This window comes from Micropterus salmoides, unplaced genomic scaffold (assembly GCF_014851395.1).
Source record: "Micropterus salmoides isolate LMB-PRFRI ecotype aquatic unplaced genomic scaffold, ASM1485139v1 Ms_hic_scaffold_4, whole genome shotgun sequence".
NCBI lineage: Eukaryota > Metazoa > Chordata > Actinopteri > Centrarchiformes > Centrarchidae > Micropterus > Micropterus salmoides.
The window spans coordinates 30,998,895-31,019,077 of NW_024043372.1; the positions used below are offsets into that span (position 1 = coordinate 30,998,895).

Genomic DNA, 20,183 nt, shown 5'->3' on the forward strand with positions numbered 1-20,183 from the left:
AAAGCAAATGTGATATATTTTATACATAAACATCACTGAATCTGTGAAAGGAGCCCTCCCCATCAATTTTACACATGAAAGTCAGTTTATGCATCACGCTCACTCAGCCTGTGAAAACAGTGCAATGTGTTCAGTGGGTCTGGAGGAGCTTTCCAAAGTCTTCAAATTTATAAGAGAAAGCAGGCATGACAAACTGGAGCTGTGGAAAGATGTGGGCAATTACCAGGCAATGACAAATGGCACAATCAAGTTGCATTATGGGAAATGTAGTAGTATTTTTTGACCCATAGTAGAGACTAATTCTGCACTCATGTTTCTGACTTGAAAATATCCTTCTCGATTTGAGTTGTCCATGCCATAAACGCTCATCTGTCAGTCTCTTGGCCAGTCAACTAACTTTGGTCCAGACTGAAATCTAACTATTGTATTGTGTATTAATGGTCCTCAGAGAAAAAATCCTACTGACTTTGGTGATCCCTTGACTTTTCTTTTAGCACCAAGGTTGACACCTATTTCCTGTCCCCTTAAGATTAATTGTAATGACTTTGGTGACCTTCTTACTTTCAAATAATCATCAGGTGAACTTTTTAGTTTGTCCAATACCTGTGAAACTAAGAGAACTTCAGCCTCAGCTGCAATTTGTGTTTAGTGATCATTAACAAATGTTAGCATGCAAAACTGACATGGCAAACATGGTAAACATAATACCTGCTAAACATCAGCATGTTAGTTTTGACATTGTGAGCTTGTTAGCATGTTGAGGTATTAAGCTCAAAGCACTGCTGTGGCCATGTACACCCCACACAGCTGCTGGTGTGGCTGTAGATGCTTGTCTTAATCTGTTTTGCATGTCCTCAACTTTAATAACAGGATTAACAAATTTGGGATAGTTTGAAAGAAAACCAAGCTATGACGAATCAGAGTACAAACAATCGTGAACTTCAGCTCACTGAAATGATGATTGAATGAATGAAAAGTGCAGGGTGTCCTTGTAATTAAGTGCAGAATGTCATGAGAATATTAGGTCTGAATAAGGTTTCAATCAAAACAAAGCACCACAAAAACAATCTATTGAACTCATGGCCAAATTGTAAACCATTGCTGGGTGGATAAATTACACCCTGGGTAAGGACAAATAGATAATGGATGTGTTTTTGTTTCTAACAACCATGCCTGTGTTTTGTTCTCCAGGCCTAAATGGGGTTTAGAAGTGACACATCTTCTAAAGTAGCTGATGTAAGCACAAACATGTAGAGACGCTGCTGGGAAAGACAGTGAGCTGAACTAGTTTAGCAGAGTGAAAGGACAAAAAAAAAAAAAAAAAAAGTGGTTACATGCAGCTCTGGAGAAAATCTTCAAACCACTTTATGACATTCTGCCCCACCCGCCCCCAACGCTCATTGTGTTAGCTGAGGGAACACTCAGCACCCCTGTCAGGTGGTGCTGTGGTGTGATAAAAGTCTGGGCCTCCTGGTCCCCTCTGCGCCCCCCTCTATACAGGCTCTACTGGCCTACACAGCCTTGATAACAAGCACACACATAACTGAACCCTCTCACCCCACAGGGTTTTTAACAGTATCATCACAGCAGAATCTGCATTTCAGTTTTTGTTGTGAATACAGTTACACTACAATGACACATACTGCAAACACAAATAACTCAAGAGCTGGCATTTTTTTAAACACTGAGTGACAAGATTATGATCCATTGTTTACTTTTTTGGGGCTTCATTTTAACAAAGAAGAAGTCAGACATCTTTGAGTACAAAGTCTTTATTTAAATTTTTTTGGTATGGCTTCTTTGAAGGGACTGTAAAAGACATTTTATTGAAAAAAAAAAAAAAAACCTAGATAATTTCTGATGCAACCAGTCAAGGACCTACAAACAAGCATCTACTGTGGTTGCCGTGCACCCGGCCAAATCCACTGACATGGTGACAAAAAAACCAAAATGAATACAACACCTGTGGATCTGCAGGTTAAATGACATCAGTGCCACAACTATAGTCATAGTAACAACCAAAAAAAAGCTATTTTAACTTAGTACCTGATATAAATACCTACATATAAATATTGTAAATGTACTTGACGACTGATAACATTTTAAAATGCTGTACATGAATGTCCTTTTGAGAGCAACAGTTTGTGACAATCTCATTAAGAAAAGTTTACGGAAAAAAAAAAAAAAAAAAAAAAACCACACACACACGCTCAGTGTCGGCTACCTTTCAACAATGATACACAGCGCTCCTGGTCCCCATCACCCACATACTGCATGTGATTATCTACATCCATTTGAAATCATCAAGACCTAAGCAAGCCAGATTAATGTGACCGACTGCTGAAAGGCCAGTTACAAAGGGCTCTCTGCACTTGGTTCTGTGGTGTGGGTGCTTGAAAAGTCAGGAGATTCAAAAAAAGGATTTTTTTTTTTTTTTTTTTTAATTAAGGCCTCTTAAATGAAACTGATAAAAAATAGTGTAGTCCTGACATCACAGCCTCAAACACAAACAATGGAGCTGTCTCACTGTCTTATATACTGAAACTTTCTGTTTGTCCTTGAGGTGAAATCTCTCGTCGTCCTCCTGTGTGGAGCTGAACGCTTGAGGTTTGTTCATGGGTCAGTGCTCTACCTCACTGCTGATGGCACCAGGATGGGAACACAGATAGGCGGACAGGCTGGCTCTATGCCTCGCAAAATCACCACCCTGTCTCACCCTGCACCCCACATTTCTGACTGTCCCCCAGTGTCCTAAAGCAGCAGTGCCCTTACCCTAAATCCACACCAGACACTCTGGAGTTGGGAGGAAAGAGGTGTTACATGTCCCAGGCAGCTCTCTAGTCATCAATATGTACCATGGACACACAACTTCCATTGATTGAGCTAACAACATGATAACAATGATAATAATGGCATACAAACAAACACTGACAATGACATTAATACAATAATAAAGGACAATAAAATAATAATTAATAATAATAATAAAAAATGAAGTGTCAGCTTCTGGAAGCTCTTGGAAGAGACCACATACTTTATGCTGTTTAGCTTCCCTGAACCTCAACAGTCCTCCAACCCTCCCACCCCCTTTTACCCTTTAACCAATGAGCAAACTGCTCATCCTGATCGTATAGTGCAATAGTCCCACTCTTTTTCCTGGAAGCCCCTGCTGACGGTAGGCAGGTTACCCTGTAGGGCATTTTTTGCCATCCTCCGTCCTATGGTCCGTGACCACTACTCACTCCTCTTCCACTGCTCCCTCTTGTCCGCTTCCTTCATCAGCTCACTGCATACGGTCCGGCTGGATGTGCTGCTGTGGGGCATAGTGCAGGAAGGCCGGGGCTGGGCCAGCGGCGGAGGGGAGGGTGGGGTGTACGGTGGCCGGAGCTGTGGCGGCGGCGGCCGGACCAGCAGTGGCTGGGGGGCTGGTGGTGTAACTGTAGCCCAAGAAGCCAGCTGGGGAGGCGGCATACGGGTACTGCTGCTCAAAGGCTGCCTGGGCGTACTGGGTGTAGGCCGCGCTGTAGTCCAGGTATGGGCTGGTGCTGACAGAGGAGGATACCTGAGTGGGCAGCACCAAGCTGGGCTGCACAAAGGCTTGTGGGTAGACGTACGGCTGCGCCATCCTGCAGACAGACAAAGACCAAAGAGGGGAGGGGTATTAGACAAGAGGGGCTGAAGCACCAGAGCAGAGAAATCTCAGGGCCTGGCTTTTTGTTTATATTGCTCCCAGAGTGTAAGTGTGTTGGGAATATAAACTCTCTGTAGGTGTTCTGAACTTAGAGAGCTCTCACACGGATATCCACTATTAGTGAAGCCTAAATAGACGAGAGGCAGAGGAGGTTAGGCGAAGCTGACTCAACCCTGTCGGTGTCAGTTAGTAAAACCTACAAAACCTGTTAGGTAGGGCTTCCTGAGGTAGATGCGGGTGGGGGGTGAATGACAGAGTCAGCCGTTACTGGCAGGTTTTCAAGCTCAGGCATCAGCGGAGTGTTTTAACAGCTGCTGCTGCTCTTCACTTGCACCACACACACACAAAAAAAGGAAGTGCATGAAGTCTACTCGTTCTCAATTGGTGTGTAAATCTCACACAGACCATCACAGGTGATGATGCTAGCTGTGGGGAGGCAACAGTGGCAGGGGAGCTCATCAGGACTAGGTGCCAGGTTCTGTGGAGCCTCATGGGCCGGCTCTCAGATGTACCTGATTAGACCTGTGGGGTTGAGGGACTGTGCCGTCTCTCCTTCTCTTTCAGTCTTTGCTTTGTGACTTTGTCCATGGAGGAAAGGGAAGGGGAGAGAGCTTCTTCGTGAGCTTTATTTTTAGTCAAGACTTTAAGCATCTCTCCTGGGCTTGTTATCTGCGGCGAGGGATAGTTGTCGCAGAGAGGAGAAGACCCCCCTCCACCATTTTAAAGGGTGATGTAACTCACTTTTTTGAGAGCCTTTACCCTTGATACTACCCTTTGGGGGTAAACATCTACAGACACACACCCTGAGACAAAGACATAATGGGCACAACAAATAGAACTTTGACGTATGCTGTTCAGCTATATCTCAGTACTGATGAAGTTCTTCCGTTGATAGACTGTATCCAAACTGCAGTCTTCGCTTTCTCCCCCCTCCCCAACTGCCAATTCAATCCAGGAGAGGAAGAGGATCAGTAATGAGAGGCAGCCATGAAGTAAACACAGCAAAAGCAGAAGCATGCATGGCTAGGGATGTCATCACACTCTCTCCACACACACACACACACACACACACACAGCCCTTCGACCTGCCTGGCCCTTCCCCCTCTCCCAGCCACCCACCCACACCCCCCAGTTACCACTGCAAACCCCAAACCATGCCATAATAGGGAAAGAGTCACACTGCAATCAGCATAACCTCTTCAGTTCATATCACACAAAAGGAAAAAAGATAAAAAAGCACTCCAATCCATCACAGCACACTGCACTGCACTCTCAAGCCATCACTGGCACCTTGGAGAGAGGCTGGCTGAGGGAGGGAGGAGGGGGTGGGCAGACATTTTCTGTCAGACCCCTCCTGGGGACTAGTCCTGTACTGTGGGCATCTTCTGATCCTCTGCTGGTACACTGGTCAGCTGGCAGCAGACAGCAACCATGGCAGAAGGTTGGATAGGAGGATGGCAGTGATTATTGTCAGCAACAACATTAAGGTCCCATTCTATCATTCAGTCAATACAGGAATGTGATCAAGAAGCATTGGGGGTACAGAAATGTGTAAGACCTATGATATGACAGCACAAAGACAACATACAAAAATATACAGAGCAGGGCTGGGGACAGCAAGGAGTTACAGAAGCTCACTGAGACTTCTAGCGAGGGAAGGGACCAAAAGGGGACAGATGTAAAACCAGATAACAGGGCATGTAACCTGTAAGCATAAGCTAATTAAGGTAATCCCCACCCATGAGTGCAATCTACACTTTGCCCTCACAGTGCCATTCAAAAGATGGCCATCCATTAATGCGGTGGGGCATATGTGCTTTCATATATAATGAGCCGGCCTTCTTCGTCGCTTGGCAGTTTGGCTTAACCTAGACTTAGAATCAAGAGACGCTGTGAGGTAAAGTGAAATAGAAAATAATGTAAACAACCTAAAGCTAGCCTAAAAGGGAGTTAAGGAGAGACAGAGCGCAGAGAGAAGGAGATGTTAGCTGTAATTTTAGCTTCTAAATTTAGCTTCTACTGAAAGAGAAAAAGAGGAGGGACGGGGACCGAGGCAAGATGGGGACAGTGGCAAGCTCCCGGGGGCCGCAGAGACGCCAGATGCCAAGCGGATGGCGGAACAGCGGCAGGGGAATGTGGATGTCGGCCAGAAGATCATAGGTCAGCTGGTTTTGTGCTGACGGCCAGTCTGTGCGTGTTTGACATAGTGCCACTCTGCGGATGGCAGACGGAGACACTAGAGAGACAGGCTCACCAGAAAACATTTGATGCGCATGAATATTCAAAACACAGGCTGAAATAATCATCATCATCATGAAGGCCACTTAATGAGCTAATGTGAAAAGCGCGGGAGATATCACACCGGGCAGCTAAATATTTCTACACAATAACACCAATGACCTTCAGCACATGACTCACAGCAACACAAAGTGTGAAAACAGACGGGACCGGACTGGGTGGGGGAATTAAACACCACCTTACAATACTTGTAAGAGGACTTGATGTTCCGTCCTCCCTTCCCTCTTTGTTCAAGAGGACTGAATATTCTTTGAAAGCAGGAGGGGAAAAAGGTGTTTTGTTTGGCACCTGTAGAGGTGTGTTTCCTAGGAAGCGCACAGCCTCATTAAGTATTAGTCCCAGAATACATCCCTCAGATACCCTGCCTTCAATCTCCTCTTCAACCCCTCCCCCACCACCCTCTCCTCCCTCCCAGTCTCACAGAGGTGTCAGTTTTCAGTGTAGCTCTGACACGCTGGTAGTGGCAGCACTTTAATTGGAGAAATTAAAGTAAAAACCAGTGCTAAAGGGAATAAAAAAGGGGGACATGACGTAAGAAAGTGCAAGGAAGAGGTAAGAGTGGAGGAGGTGATGCATGAGAAGAGATGAATCTGCAAGCATGCCGACAACTCCTCCCCTCCCCATCAAAACAATGTTCCTGGCCTCAGTGACCCCCTCTGGCCCTTACAGTCCACAGCATCTGCTGATCACAGCTATACACACAGACACAGCAGTAAATCCAAGCCAGCGCACCACCACTACATGCAATGGCCCAGCACTGTTCAAAATCCTACTTCAGACAAGGTCCTCACACCATATGTTATCAAGGAGTTGATAGAAAGAAAAGCCACTTGTATGCTGTGCACCTTAGGGAGGCCTGCGTCTGTCACCCTCAATACAGAGGAAACTCAGAGGCAGACAGACAGGTGCTCCGTGTGCCTCTCCACGTCTCTGGGGTGGTGGTCATGGGAGATTAAGGGGGTGTAAAAGGCTGTAATACAAGCCAGCACCTGTCAGGCACATGCCTCAAAGCGCCATTGTGCTCCACATTGGTGCCATCCATGCTCACTGTGGTAGCTGGAGCACAGACATCGGAGGGACTTTCCAGTGTCCTCCTAAGATCTTGGAACATTATGGGATGTGTCCCAAGTGGACCTTGAGATTAATCTTTCAGATTAGATTTCAATCTTTCAAGTGAGATCTTACAGTGGGGGCTATGGCTGATGTACACTCCTTGTGCCTTTTTTGTGTTTGCCAAGCTCCAAAGGCACCGAACGTTTCTTATTTGGACCTTGTCCCTGTGGACTGTCCTAGGATTCCCATGAAGCTCTTAAAGCACTCACATGCTCTGAAGTCAGTGACTGTATAGGGCTGCAGATACAGATTATTCCATTATCAAGATATATATTAATCTGCCAACTATGTTTTTGATTAATTATTTGGTTCATGAAATGTCAGGTAGATAGTTTATAGTGCTCATTAAAGTTTCCCAGAATACAAGCTGACATTTTAAAATAGCTTGTTTGGACTGACTTGGGTTTAGTTAACAAAACCCAAAGATAGGTAACCCAGGAACTTGAAACTAGTTACATGTTTTTTTGTCTTTTTATGTTTGTGTTTATGCTTGATAAAGTACTTTAAGAACCAAGCACCGGAATTGTTGGTTTTCTGTTGATCAACTAATCAGACAAACAATCAACCGTTGGGCACTGGTCATATTTATAAATATCTATAAACACTACGTATGACAACCTGAAGTGAACCTTTCATGGTATATTCATCTTCCAGAGAGAGCTGAGGTTTTGTGTGTAAAATACAAAGGGTGGTGAGGGATGAATTCTGAGAGCTGTAGGGGGTGAGGGGAGTTATTACTGAAATGAAATGCTCATTAGCTGCTTAGCAGACCATGGCTCCTAGACGCTGTGCAGGCTGTTTCTACAACACAGTCACTTCTAGGAAGCCCTCTCAGTGACACAGGCCACTCAGTCAGGTACACGAGTCAAGAGGCTCCTGACAGAAGTCAACAAGCGAGTCACACATTCACCTCTGGAATGCGCTTCTATTACCACAGACATGTGAACCATCTCCCAGCGCTATAAAACTCAAATATGATAACAGGCTACTTCGTGAGTTGCATGTGGACACAGAAACTGACATGTATTTTCTAGAGGCCCCGTTTGTCAAAGAAATAGTAGCCCACAGTGAGCAATACAAGAGAATACAACAAGCGCCCACTCCCACTCACTTACCCATACTGCCTCTGGATGAGTGCTGGGTGAATGGGCTGCACTCCGATGGATATGCCTGGAAGATAGGAGGCCGGCTGTCAGACACACACATTTGCATTTACAGAGGAGGACCAGAGAACAATACACAGAGGGCACGGAGAGACAGAGGCTCTGCCTGTTTCAAAACCTACCGCCAATGGAACAACAGATTCAAATGCGCAAAAAGCAGTAAAACATGTATGTATTTGGGAAACTAAATGTTATGGTGGTGTGCACATGTACAGTATGGGTTGTCTTATCAAAAACTGCCTGTCACACACACTAAATGGTAGAAATTAGTCTCTTTTTGTAACTCAGGGAATAGGTACCTTTTTTAACTATGGTTTTTGTTGTGGATATTCAAACTTATATTCATGTTTTATGCTCTAATTAATACTGGTCAAGTAGGATGGAAGTGCCATTATTTCTAGGATTGCATACATGATTTAATTGAGCCTTGAAACAACACACAGTATATCTCACCGGTCTGTATGCTGCGGGGTTTGGCACCCAGGTAGGCCAGGTTGACATTGGCTTTCCTGCCATCAATTATAGGGTTGGGATCCTTGCAGGCTCTCTCTGCTGCTCCTCTGTCAGTCATTGTCACCTGGTGACAGAGTCAGACTCGTCAACAAGGTCTCACAAGATAAAAACAAACAGACGGTAGCATGGCATCCTTGGCCAGAGACGCTAAACTTTTTAAGCAAAACAAAAACACTTGAAATGCATAATACAGGACTTTGTCTGCTGGTCTGATAAATTCTCGCTACAGGCTTCCCACTGTTAAGAATCTGTTTCTGAAAAAGGGAAACTACAAACAAAGCACAATGATAAGCTTTGAAAACTGCCCACAGCAGCAGTAGCCAGCTACTTGACTGCCACTCAGCCATGGGCAGACCTGCTGAAATATGGATCTGGGAAGAGCAACAAGGAGCTTATCCAATTAGGGACAAAATATTAAGGAGATTGGTATTAGTCCACCCCCTCCCCTCTCCCTCCTGGCATTACACAAGCCCTTCTGTTTTGATTGCCACATTCTGCCAACTCAGAGGGTTCAGTCACCTCGGTGTGTGGACCGGGCAGTGAATGTAGGCCACGGCTTGCATTGCTTAAGTGGCCGTTTTTAAAAACAGTGTGCCTCTTCATAGTGGAAGGATGCGGAACAAAGCCCACTCCAGGGCCTGTGTTGTGAACACACAGGAAGGAACGAGGCTGTGTTTACACTCAAGAAACAGAGGGGGTGGGATCGGGGGGGGGGGGGGGGTCTACTAATCCACCTCTGAAGTGTGTTTAGAAAAAAGGTGTGCTCAGCTTTGGGGCACCTCCATCCCCGCCTGCTGCCAGCTACCTCTCCGACTGGAACGCTCAGAAAACAGGATTAGCAGATTGCCTCATGCCACACAAAATGTGTGTCTTGTCCTGGGCAGCACCCACACCGGCCTGAGCCTGTTTAACCTGAAACACCAGCTCCAACAAGCAGCCGTTTGATACAAACTAGACTCACGGGACAGCTTTCCTCAGAGTTAGGGAGCCGATGTGTAAACACCGGGAGTGATTGTCTTACAATTCTGCCTTTAGAAGTAAACATGTAACAGTTTTCCATTCCTTCTTTGGCCTGACGGTGCATTAGTGCTGATGTGTCAAAATGTTCTGGTAAATATTTGCATATCTTGTGCTGCTTCTGTTCTTTGTGTGAAAGAGAATGACTCTTTATCTGCCTGGAACAGGTTAAGTCATACCTTAATGTAGATTTAAAATTAGACATCACAAGGTCCTTGGATTGAGTTTCATTAATCTGACTTAAAAGCACCAGTAAACAGCACATTTCCCACTTTGCACCACGAGTGGAGGTGAGATGAAGGCAGTATATGAGGTACAACTTAGTTTACGTTTTATGAACTTTTCAATGGCTTGGCTGGTGCACAGACTCAAATAGATAAGATCAAAAGGGAAGTTTAACATAAATTTGTAGCATATGAGAAAGCCAATTTGTTGATGTTGGAATTTCTCTCTCAGCAGCCAAGATGTGATGTAAATCATGTGCTGCGGCCGACTGCTCCGGTCCTTGACAATGGAGGGCAGGGTGTGCAAGGTCAACCTCCCCACTGCTCCAAAATAACCATATAAAGGAAGCAAAAAGTACAGTCTCTCTCTCTCTCTCTCACACACACACACACACTTTCAAAGCCATATGCTGGGGCTGATCAGGGGTGAGTGGGGCCTCACTGGGGGAGGGCGGTGAACATCAGACATATGTTTTAAATATAATCTTCTTAGTTACCCATCAAATTGTGTGATCCCTCATCCTCATCAGGCTACAATAACAGCCAGCCAGGCGAGAAAAACAGCGATGCTGTGCAAGTACGTGTGGAAGCTTCAGTGTGTGTGTGTGTGTGTGTGTGTGTGTGTGTGTGTGTGTGTGTGTGTGTGTGTGTTGCCTCTGACATGTAGCTGAATGATCACATTACAGTAGATATAACTAGAATGGATATGTAGTCATAAATTCCCATATAAAGACAGTGGGAGAGGCACTAGCATATAAATGGGCACGTTGAGCCAGGAACTATACGCTGCACAGCGGACTTACAGCAGTAGCTTGTAATGTGATCTGGTAGTGTTAAAAGTTGTGAATGAGAGCTACGTGTTGGTCTCGTGGTGGATATTGTGGTGCACGGCTGTCTTGTTTGTACTCACAAAGCCATATCCTCTGGATTTACCGGTCTGTCTGTCCGTTATCACCACAGCCTCGTCAATGTCCCCATAGGCCTCGAAGTATTTTCTCAGTGAGGCATCGTTTGTGTGGTACGGCAGCCCGCCGACAAAGATCTTGGTAAAAGTAGTGTCTTTCTGAAGCGATGGGGGATGCATGACTTCCAGGGCTCCGTTCATGAACTGATGCAGAAGCATTGGTCAGCCGGAGAGAAGTCCTGAAGCACACTGTAAATGTACTAACCGCTTAACAACGTCCCAGCATCAGTACAAAAAAAAACGTTTATCTCACTAGTTTTCCTCTCGTGTTGTCCTTCGCTCAAAATTACGGTAATCTGCTGGAAACTGTGCTTCACACTGCGGGGACTCCTCCGGCCGCGTCTACACTGGCTACACAGCTCACCGCTGTGAGAAAATGTGCCTGGAGATTTTATACGCCGTGTCTGAGGCCGCGCCCACATTAAACTGTTGACCAATCAGCGTCACCGCTGTGTGCCAATTTGGCCAGAGGCTCCTCCCATCATCGGCCCGCCTTCCCTCGGCGCTGCGCTGCACCTGCTTTTGTCCTTTAGCACACAAAGAAAACCCCTACTGTTACAGCAGAAAACGCGGCTCTGCCACATGGTGCATTGTACCACTGTAATGAGGAAGTATTGTCTCTGCTTCTGGTATAAATAACCGTTCCAAACGTTAATAAGCAGGAGTATGTTTAGTTAAGTATGCTTATTTTACCGTGACTTACTTTTACTTACTTTATTTATTGGGAGGGACATGGCAGATATAGTCTGAGCAGAAAGCAAACATACAGGAATTAATAAGTGTTAAGTTTAACCCTAAAGTGCAGCTGAAACCAATGGACAGTGGGAATCACACAACTTGAACCAAATAAAATAAACCTTACTTTATATGTTCATCCCTGGTTTGTTTCACTTTAATCACTTCATATTAACTAACAAAATCGCAGACTGTTACTTGTGATTATATGCTGTTTGTCTATTTTAAATCTTACTAATATGGCCTCAAATATTATTTGTATAGAATGTATCAGAGACTGGAATAGTGTTACTGTACAACATACCATGGGATGATTGATTTAAACCATATATAAAGTTATTGTGATCATTTCTACCTTCTTTTTGGAATATCAAAAGTTACATAGCTGTGCCCGTTTGTGATATAGACTGATTAAAGTACAATATGACAAACTTCATGGTGTCACAACAGGCCACCTCTTATAAACCTACCATAAAAGCAAATGATTGACACACTTTGCAACAAAAAAAGCATGTACTTGAGCTCAAAGCTCTTACTTTTCAGTACCACAGTAATGTATTCTACATGTCTCTGCATGCGGCTCACAAACACTGATAACCTCTGTGCGGAAAAAGGCAGCGCCTAAGGTCCTATGCAACAGGTCAATCCAACAGTAAAAGTTGTCCAACTGCTTCATTGCCAAAATAAATACAACCCCCTGGTTCTTATAGACAGCGGCCAGTGAGTCATCTCATCCGTGATCATGACTGCCATCAACCTGGAGGACTTTGTGCAGTTAAACTTGGTGCAGCTTGACTGAGCAGTACAGGAGAGAATTGTCTACAGGGTTGATACCAGTGTCACCCCATAAAAGCTGAGGACCCGCTGAACTGGCAGCAGCACATCTTCCCGCCCTCAGTGACTTGGAGTTCCACTGCTAAGTACCCAGGGTCAGGCTAACAGTGAGGTGATACTCTAATGACCTCAATAAACAGGCATTTAATTCACACCTTCTCCTCTATGAACTGCTTCACTTTTCACACCTGGCCTTTGTAGCTGCCCATGCTACCTCATTCATATCCTCTTGATAAATCCCCTCTATTCCCAGCTGTGTATCCCTGTCAAAAGGACTTAACCTGGAAGAAGAACCCCACTGTCCAGCTTTGATCTCATTTTTCCTATTTAGCTCTCCGACCTTAGTTTGTGGACTTTTCTACAGGTGACTGCTAGACTTTTCTACAGGTGACTGCTAAAGCTAACACATCAAAGGGCAAAATGCTCCACCTGCTGGTCAAACCTTGATTAAAACAAGCAGGCCGAAGGGGTCAATGTGATACAGATGCTGTCCAAAGTTTATCATTTTGTGATGCCAATGTCAGAGACCAACATGATGAAGAGGATTTACAGCTGAAATATGAGCGAATGGTCATATTCATGGTTTCGCATGCACAATACAGTTCATTTATACAGCAAAACACAATAGGTTGTTTTTTTTTTAAACCTATTTTCTCCCTCAGGTTGGAATAAACATGTTCAAATCTAATAGTACGCACATATTTATTTTACATCTCAGTTTCATTAATGGAGCTAAACCACGGAATAACAGCGAATCACAATATTATGAAAAGTCTTTGGAAAGCTATAAAAAAAAAAAAAAAATGAAGAGCTGGACACAGTAAAAAAACAAAACAAAACTGAAACACCAAGATGAATGCCAAATGAAGCCCTCCCCTCCTACAATAACCTCTAAGACCAAATGTCACGCAGCGGTCTTCAGCGCCAGGTTGGGTAGGCCCCTCTGATTGGTCCATGCACAGTACGCAACACCACGGCATTGGTCCAGGTGCTTGCCGAAAGGAAGGAGTCTGTCTCGGGCGTATACACACACTAAAGCAGCAGATCTTCCCCATTTCCCCACAAGAGATGTGACTCGGCACGACGAATCTAAAGACAGGAGGGAGCAGTCAGTCACAAAGCAGTTGTCTGAGTTTTGGTTTTGTTTATTTCTGAGAGGGCGATCACTGTGTCCCTTTTTGCACACAACAAACAGCACAAGATCACTCTTCAGCAAAATAAATAAACAAATATCAATCCTTGCAGATGGTGGCTGATTCACTGTAAATAACTGCTTGCCTATGTTCAATAATTCCTGAATCTTTTCATCATCTCCATGATCTAACAAATAAGAGTATATTTAAATATATAAATATTTGTCACTGAATACAATGCAAAGCCTTAATACACGCCATAAATGCTGTAAAAAAGCCAATATTCCTGATTGTACAGGCGCCAAGGTAGCCTGTATACACTATTTAAGCAGAAACTACACAAGCCTTCAGAATGACATCACCCAGGTCAGTACAGTACCATACAAAATGGCTACTTGTAGCAGCAGGGAGATCTGAATCATGTCTATCGTCTGCCCAGATCCATGCACGTCAGGTCTCATGGGGTGCCTTTAAAAGGCCCCAGAGTGAGTCACAAGGTCACTGAGAAAGTGGGGCAGCCCCGTCCGGTGACCGCAGCCTCCATGTTTACAGACAGTGGCTGTCCTTCTCTCACCATTTCTTGTTCCGAGGCTTCAGCTCCTCTGCAGCATTCCTCAGGAAGATGTAATTCTTTTTCTGGGGGTTGTAGTACTCATGGCCCTGAGGAATTCAGATAAGAGCACAATATTACAAATAAGGCCAGCATGAGGCGAACAGTTTTCAACCATTGTAGTGAAATACAAAACACCTGCTCGCAACTTTCAGAAAGATTTTACCCCTACCTTCGACCAGTCGTAACTGGAAGCGTATGCAAAGATGTTGCCATTTTGGTTGAAGCAGCAAGCCGTAATGGGCTGGTCGAGCTGCTCCGAGGTCTTTAACTTGGTGCGAGCGTCTTTGTCCCAGAAGCTGAAGCGCCCGTCTGAGCCCACAGTAGCCAGTGTGCCATGGACAGGATGGAAGGAGATGGCATTCACCTAATGGGAGAAAATGGACATTAGTAATTAAGAAATGGGGGAACATAACTACGCTGAGTGGTGTATCAGAGGGACTATTCTGTAATAATTGAGTCCGTGACAATACACATGGGCGGTCCAGCAAGACGGTGTCAACCAAGTTGCTCTGACAATTGCGGGTGTGACAAATGCAACAGAAATAAAAAAGAGGGACTCGTGCCATTATTCACAGCAATTAAATAAGAATGGGTGTATTTAAAATGACATTAATGCTAAGCCATGTTCACATTAATTGATTTCAAATACTGAACACTGCACTAAAGGAAACGCTATTAACAGACGTGTTTTACCGCAGATATGACATTATAGAAAAAGCACAGGTGTAATTAATTACATTCATTTTAGCTGTAGTTTAGGCAGTTCAAAGGCATCCATCGTTAACTTTATTAGTTACACCTGAGTTTTTATTGTAACACTTTGAACCAAAACTCTTGACAATAAAGTCCACAAACTGGTATAATTTGTGCATGTGCCAATAAAAATATGCCATTAAAATCTCCTTTAAGAGCACAAAGGATATGTTTCTTTCAAAATGTCACTTTATTTTATAAATTCAGAACAACTTACAGCATAGATGTCCTGTGGAGTGGTTGTGTTGGTTCCATTGGACCTGTGGCACTTAAAGGTGAAGTTGTCTTTGGCTCTGAAAGAGATCAGGGAACACATTCAAGTCATATTTTACTTACAGGCCTTGGACAGTAAGACCAGCAATGTCTTTTCCATTATGAAAAAACAAAAAACAAAAAAATCAAACCTGCTTCAACTTCACTGGATAAAAGAAAAAGCAAGACTTACTCACATTCACTTTTAAGACGTTGATTTATCTAGACACTCACGGGTTTGGAGGGTTGATATAGTGGATGGCCACTCGGCCCTCAATACTTCCCAGTGCAAAGCCTGTGGGCTTGTTTTGTTTGTCCTTGAATATGGCGACACAGCGGTGCTGTGGGACCAGGGGAATAAAGTTAATTGGATCAAAAGGTCATACATGAAAAATAAAATATTTTACAAAGTTTGTTTTTATATTTAGCACCAAGAAATAAATACATTATCATACATAAAACTCCCAGGGTGTTTGCAGAGAAATATTTATAGTGGGGGGAAAAAAACAAAGAAAATACTAGAAAAATCCACCTGATGTTTGAGAGGAGAGTCTATTCTGCGAAACTCAGAGGGCTGGTTCTCCAGCTGGTACACTATCAGTCCTCTCTCAGCTGTGGCAACCACCGCCATGGGGTATACCTACATACAACAGTCATGGAGGTAATCCATTATGTACTCAGCAAGTACGGCTGGACGATAGAGCTCATAAATAATAGATATTTTTAAGCTGTGCCACAATATACAATATATCCCGATTTATGTCTAAATAACATAGGGTACGTTCTGAAATAGTGCTAACATGATGATAATGTAAAATATTATCATTTGCTTTACATTAAACAGCATATAAAAATAGTTCAAATTAGCTCAACCTTAAACATCTCAGCAGTTAAGTGCAACACACATACTAATCAAGCAGTAATATTAATCCAAAAACATCATGTATAATAGGAAAACACAGACAGGAACCATTTTACTGCAAAATGACCATGTTTTGCTATAAATAATTGCAGACTTTCACCTTGGTAAGGTTTAGAATGCAGAACTTTTACTTGTAGTAGAGTATTTCCAAAGTGGGGATGTTATTAGTACTTTTGCTTAAGTAATGGACCTGAATACTTTTTCCACCTCTGGTTACCCACAGCATAACTGCACCTGTGTCACCTGCCTACCTTGTGGGTTGCAGTATAATAGTTACTGAAAAGCTGTGTGTTGTTTTCTCACCGTCTGGACCAACTCTGCTGTGAAGAGTAAATGACGTCTTCGCAACATTGCATAAAACACACAGCTTTCACTAACTATTACACTGCAACCTGAGCAAAAAATTCCATGAGCTTAAAATTCATGTCATACTCCTCATAAACCACTTACAACATCTGCACAGTAGCATCTCTCTGGCATCTGCAGAGACATCATGGGATTGGGAGAGCGGGTATCCCAGAACTGAAGAGAAAAACAGAAAAGCTTTCACGTGCTACATTAAACACTACAAAGCTTGATATGACACTCTTTGATTGGCTCTTTTATTGATCATTATGGTTACATTTAGGTGTCTGCACAAAAATATCAAGAAAAATTGCTCAAAAAGTGTCCGTCACCAATTGATAAGATACTGATGGTCCAGAGATGATTGAAATTTAGTTTACCAAAAGCTGTTTTGGATGCATAATGTCCCACACAGGCCTTTGGCCGAGTTCAGACAGACAAAAGCACTGGGTGGAAAAAATGTAGCACTCTGACTGATTTGAATGGGACCACTGCGTTGACACAACGGCATGCCAACATAGACAGCTTCGGCAAAGTTGAACCTGGCACAATGCAATGTCATCCGGTATGATGCTGCATTGGTGAAAATGTGTGTGTGAGTGCACATTTACATCCTGGCAGATTACGTAACATTATTAGAAACTGCTATGCAGTGGTTTGGTATCTGATAAGGATTCTCATTCAAACTGGACTTTCTGGATTATATTTCATTGTCTTGTTTTTTTTCAGATCTTGTGACCCTAAAGTGAATGTATGTTTTTTTTAAACAGATGCGTTCAAATGGCTGTTGTACCTTCAGTGTTTTGTCCCAACTGCCAGTCATGATGCAGCTGTAGTTTGGGGCTTTTATCCAGTGGATTGATTTGATCGGACCCTCATGCTGTGAAGAGAAAAGGTAAGAGTCAGATGATTCTGCTTCCTCCTTAAAACCACACAACTGATCTGGGAGCACTCAGCCAACCTGTGCAATCTGCATTGCTTGATTGCTGTTAAGATCCCACATCTTGGCTGTTTTATCACATGAAGCAGTGAAGACCTTACTCCCATCCTGGTTAAAGAGAACAGCTCATCGTAAGTTATTCTGTGGCCCAGCAGGCAGCATCTATGTAATCTTAAACTACTTTGTATGAGACCTACATCGCTCCAGCACGCATCCAGCACTGGACCTGCGTGCGTCTGTTGGGCTTTGGGGACAGTCTGTCCATTGTCCTGCACCTCCCAGCACCGGACCTGAGGTTAGATGATACAACATACTGTGTTTACTACAAACTCATGATCGAGTGGAGAAGTCCTTCATGGAAGACAGGCCCGGTGAAGGCATCCTCCTGGACCTCAGGTGTATTCAAATCTCATATTAAAATAACCATTCATAGTCATGAATAGAATAACTAACTGACATCATTGGCCCAGGATCCTCCAATGAGGAAGTTCCCTGGCATGGTGGGAGGACTGAAAGCCAGACAGCTGATGCTGTCATCTGGAGGTGAAGTCACTTCAACATCCTGTAGGAACATAAACAACAAAGAAAATTATTAAGCTGTCAATTAATCAGGCAAAATTGCAGTTTCCACTGATAATGATATATAAAAAACATGCATTTTCTCCAGTACTCCGCTGGTTTACCTTCATGGGATTGTGGCTGTCTGTTGTTGTGTTTCCAAAGACACCGGTCCCTCCTGTCCCAAACCCGGTGTTTGTCCCAAATAAACTCATTGTGCATTAACGTTGTCCTAATGTGCGCCTAAGAGAGCAGACGTGCATCAAAATGATCAAAAGCCATGTTGTTAGCAAACTGGATGTAGCGTTGAATCCAAAAGGCCGTTCAATCAAGAAAATACAATATGTGGAACTTTAATGTTATAGCATTACACTAAATCACCTTTGCAACCAGACGTTCATCAAATCACTCAATTAGCAAGTTCAACACTAATGATATAGATTAGATAAAAGCTAACATGCGTAACAGTTCGCGTAAACCAAAACACTTGAAGACGTAAGTTAGCTGGACAGCTAGCAGTGAATGTTAACGCTAACTAACGTTAGCATCAATTAACGCTACCGCTGCAAGCTCCTAAATACAAGCTAGCGTGGTAACATTTAACAGTCTAAGTGTATGATATTCATACGTATGGGCGTATTTGCTACTATTTTAACCATTACGTGGGTCAGAAAATATATACGGGTAGATAATTCAACGCTAGCTAACGTTAGCTAGATCAGTTATTGAGACCATCTGTGGCCGGTTGGCTAGATTAAAAACTTTCATGTGCTGACTTTTCAAACACCATATTTAAACACTGTATCACCAGCAGCACCCTCTGTTAACTACATGAATAAAAGTACATACCCCGACTATAAACTGGCAACGCTGAAAATGCCAAAATAACTTGGCGCAGCAAAATGTGGCGCTTTCCCTCGCTGTGTCGCAGTTTAGTGACGTATCGGGCCCTGTGCTATTTCAAGAGTAGACGCTTGGAGGCGCTGCATGACAGCAAGTCACTTTACCATGGAAAGTAACCCGGGACTTTGGAATGAGTGTGTCTGACTGATGAATTTAGTTTATGTATCTCGTCTATAGCTAGATTATCCCAGCAAGTGTAGCTACCAAAGGTATCAACCAAAATGGTCCCATAACGGATGATGATGTGGCTGAATAGAGTCAGTTAGAGGGCCTGTTGGCATTGCTGAAAATTCCTTGGCCAAAACTCATTTTACAGCCTTAAATTGTTGTCATTATAGCAGTAGGGTGGTTTACAAATGTTTGTAGTGGATATAGGGAGGACTCTTGTTGTTTATATGTGTATGCAGGGATGAGCCATGTAAAGTGACCTCTTCTGGGAAAAAACATCTCAAGTGAGTTGTGCATGGTGCTCATGGAACTTTGGTTTTGTGGTTTTAGTTCATTTATGGATGTTTCTGGTAGCCCCTATACACAACATGCACATTAGTAAAAGGCCATTTCAGTCTGTGGCTATGACACATTTACTTTCTTCCTAAAGACAGTAAATGCCAACGCAACTGCACAAGTTCTTTAAACTTGTGTAAAGTGGTGTATAGTCTGTACTTAACTCTTGGATTCTTGCTTTTTCAGTCATTGCCAACCCCCACCCCCATTAACTCTTATGAAAGTATTCACAGCGGAGTGCTTTAAACTTTGTTGTAGTAAATCACCGGGGCTATTGGCATGTCCCTTCATGTGCCTGTGCTGCTGCTGCTGCTGCTGATCACTCAAACCCTCAACAATTAGGGTGGGCCTGAGTTTATTGTTTGAGTTCAAAGGTGTCTGCATTGAAGAAGGGATTTGAGGATTTTCCCTCTTTACCTTTAGACTGATCATTTGACAGTGTTGGAGGATATCTTCGTGTGTACAGGGTTTGAAGCTCAGTGATAATAGATCCAAACTGTCCAGATATGCTCTAAGCTAAATAGATAGGATTTGAAAAGAAGTACATGTGACCTTTGATGTTGTAAGTGATGAATCATGGGATGGTCACACCAGATAGGTCTGGCTGCAGGTTACTGCTTGCAAAAAGAAAAAGGAGAGACCAACTGGGAAAAGTTGTGATAATCAGATATGAACAATTACAGTTCACTTTCGTTAGTGGCCAAACAA

The 20,183-nt window shown here is 43.5% G+C and overlaps 2 protein-coding genes across 3 annotated transcripts; both read right to left on the reverse strand.

Moving 5' to 3' along the window:
• Positions 1 to 2,383: 2,383 nt before the first annotated feature.
• Positions 2,384 to 11,360, reverse strand: LOC119885517 (RNA-binding protein 38-like). Its single transcript, XM_038695586.1, has 4 exons — positions 10,930 to 11,360; positions 8,719 to 8,842; positions 8,218 to 8,272; positions 2,384 to 3,626 (listed from the first exon to the last, which is right to left on the reverse strand). The coding sequence occupies exons 1-4, from the start codon at positions 11,140 to 11,142 to the stop codon at positions 3,284 to 3,286; spliced, it is 735 nt and encodes a 244-aa protein (XP_038551514.1). The 5' UTR covers positions 11,143 to 11,360; the 3' UTR covers positions 2,384 to 3,283.
• Positions 11,361 to 13,022: 1,662 nt separating this feature from the next.
• Positions 13,023 to 19,040, reverse strand: rae1 (ribonucleic acid export 1). 2 transcript variants are annotated; one of them, XM_038695585.1, is made up of 13 exons: positions 18,918 to 19,039; positions 18,194 to 18,311; positions 17,968 to 18,072; positions 17,708 to 17,800; positions 17,532 to 17,618; positions 17,364 to 17,450; positions 16,676 to 16,747; positions 15,836 to 15,943; positions 15,538 to 15,644; positions 15,269 to 15,344; positions 14,468 to 14,662; positions 14,260 to 14,345; positions 13,023 to 13,641 (listed from the first exon to the last, which is right to left on the reverse strand). In XM_038695585.1, coding segments are annotated over exons 2-13 (1,107 nt in total). In that variant the 5' UTR covers positions 18,284 to 18,311; positions 18,918 to 19,039; the 3' UTR covers positions 13,023 to 13,640. The 2 variants fall into 2 exon arrangements, with proteins under 2 accessions (XP_038551513.1, XP_038551511.1); XM_038695583.1 differs by lacking the exon at positions 13,023 to 13,641 and having other exon boundaries at positions 14,256 to 14,345; positions 18,918 to 19,040.
• Positions 19,041 to 20,183: the final 1,143 nt, after the last annotated feature.

Coding starts and splice junctions, on each gene's coding strand:
- LOC119885517 (XM_038695586.1), bottom strand. CDS start 11,142: ATGCTTCTGCATCAGTTCATGAACGGAGCCCTGGAAGTCATGCATCCC. Junction 8,273..8,718: donor ACCCCGCAGCATACAGACCG/GTGAGATATACT, acceptor CCTATCTTCCAG/GCATATCCATCGGAGTGCAG. Junction 3,627..8,217: donor CTCATCCAGAGGCAGTATGG/GTAAGTGAGTGG, acceptor GTCTGTCTGCAG/GATGGCGCAGCCGTACGTCT.
- rae1 (XM_038695583.1), bottom strand. CDS start 18,283: ATGAGTTTATTTGGGACAAACACCGGGTTTGGGACAGGAGGGACCGGT. Junction 17,801..17,967: donor GAGGATCCTGGGCCAATGAT/GTCAGTTAGTTA, acceptor ATCTAACCTCAG/GTCCGGTGCTGGGAGGTGCA. Junction 15,345..15,537: donor TATATCAACCCTCCAAACCC/GTGAGTGTCTAG, acceptor GATCTCTTTCAG/AGCCAAAGACAACTTCACCT.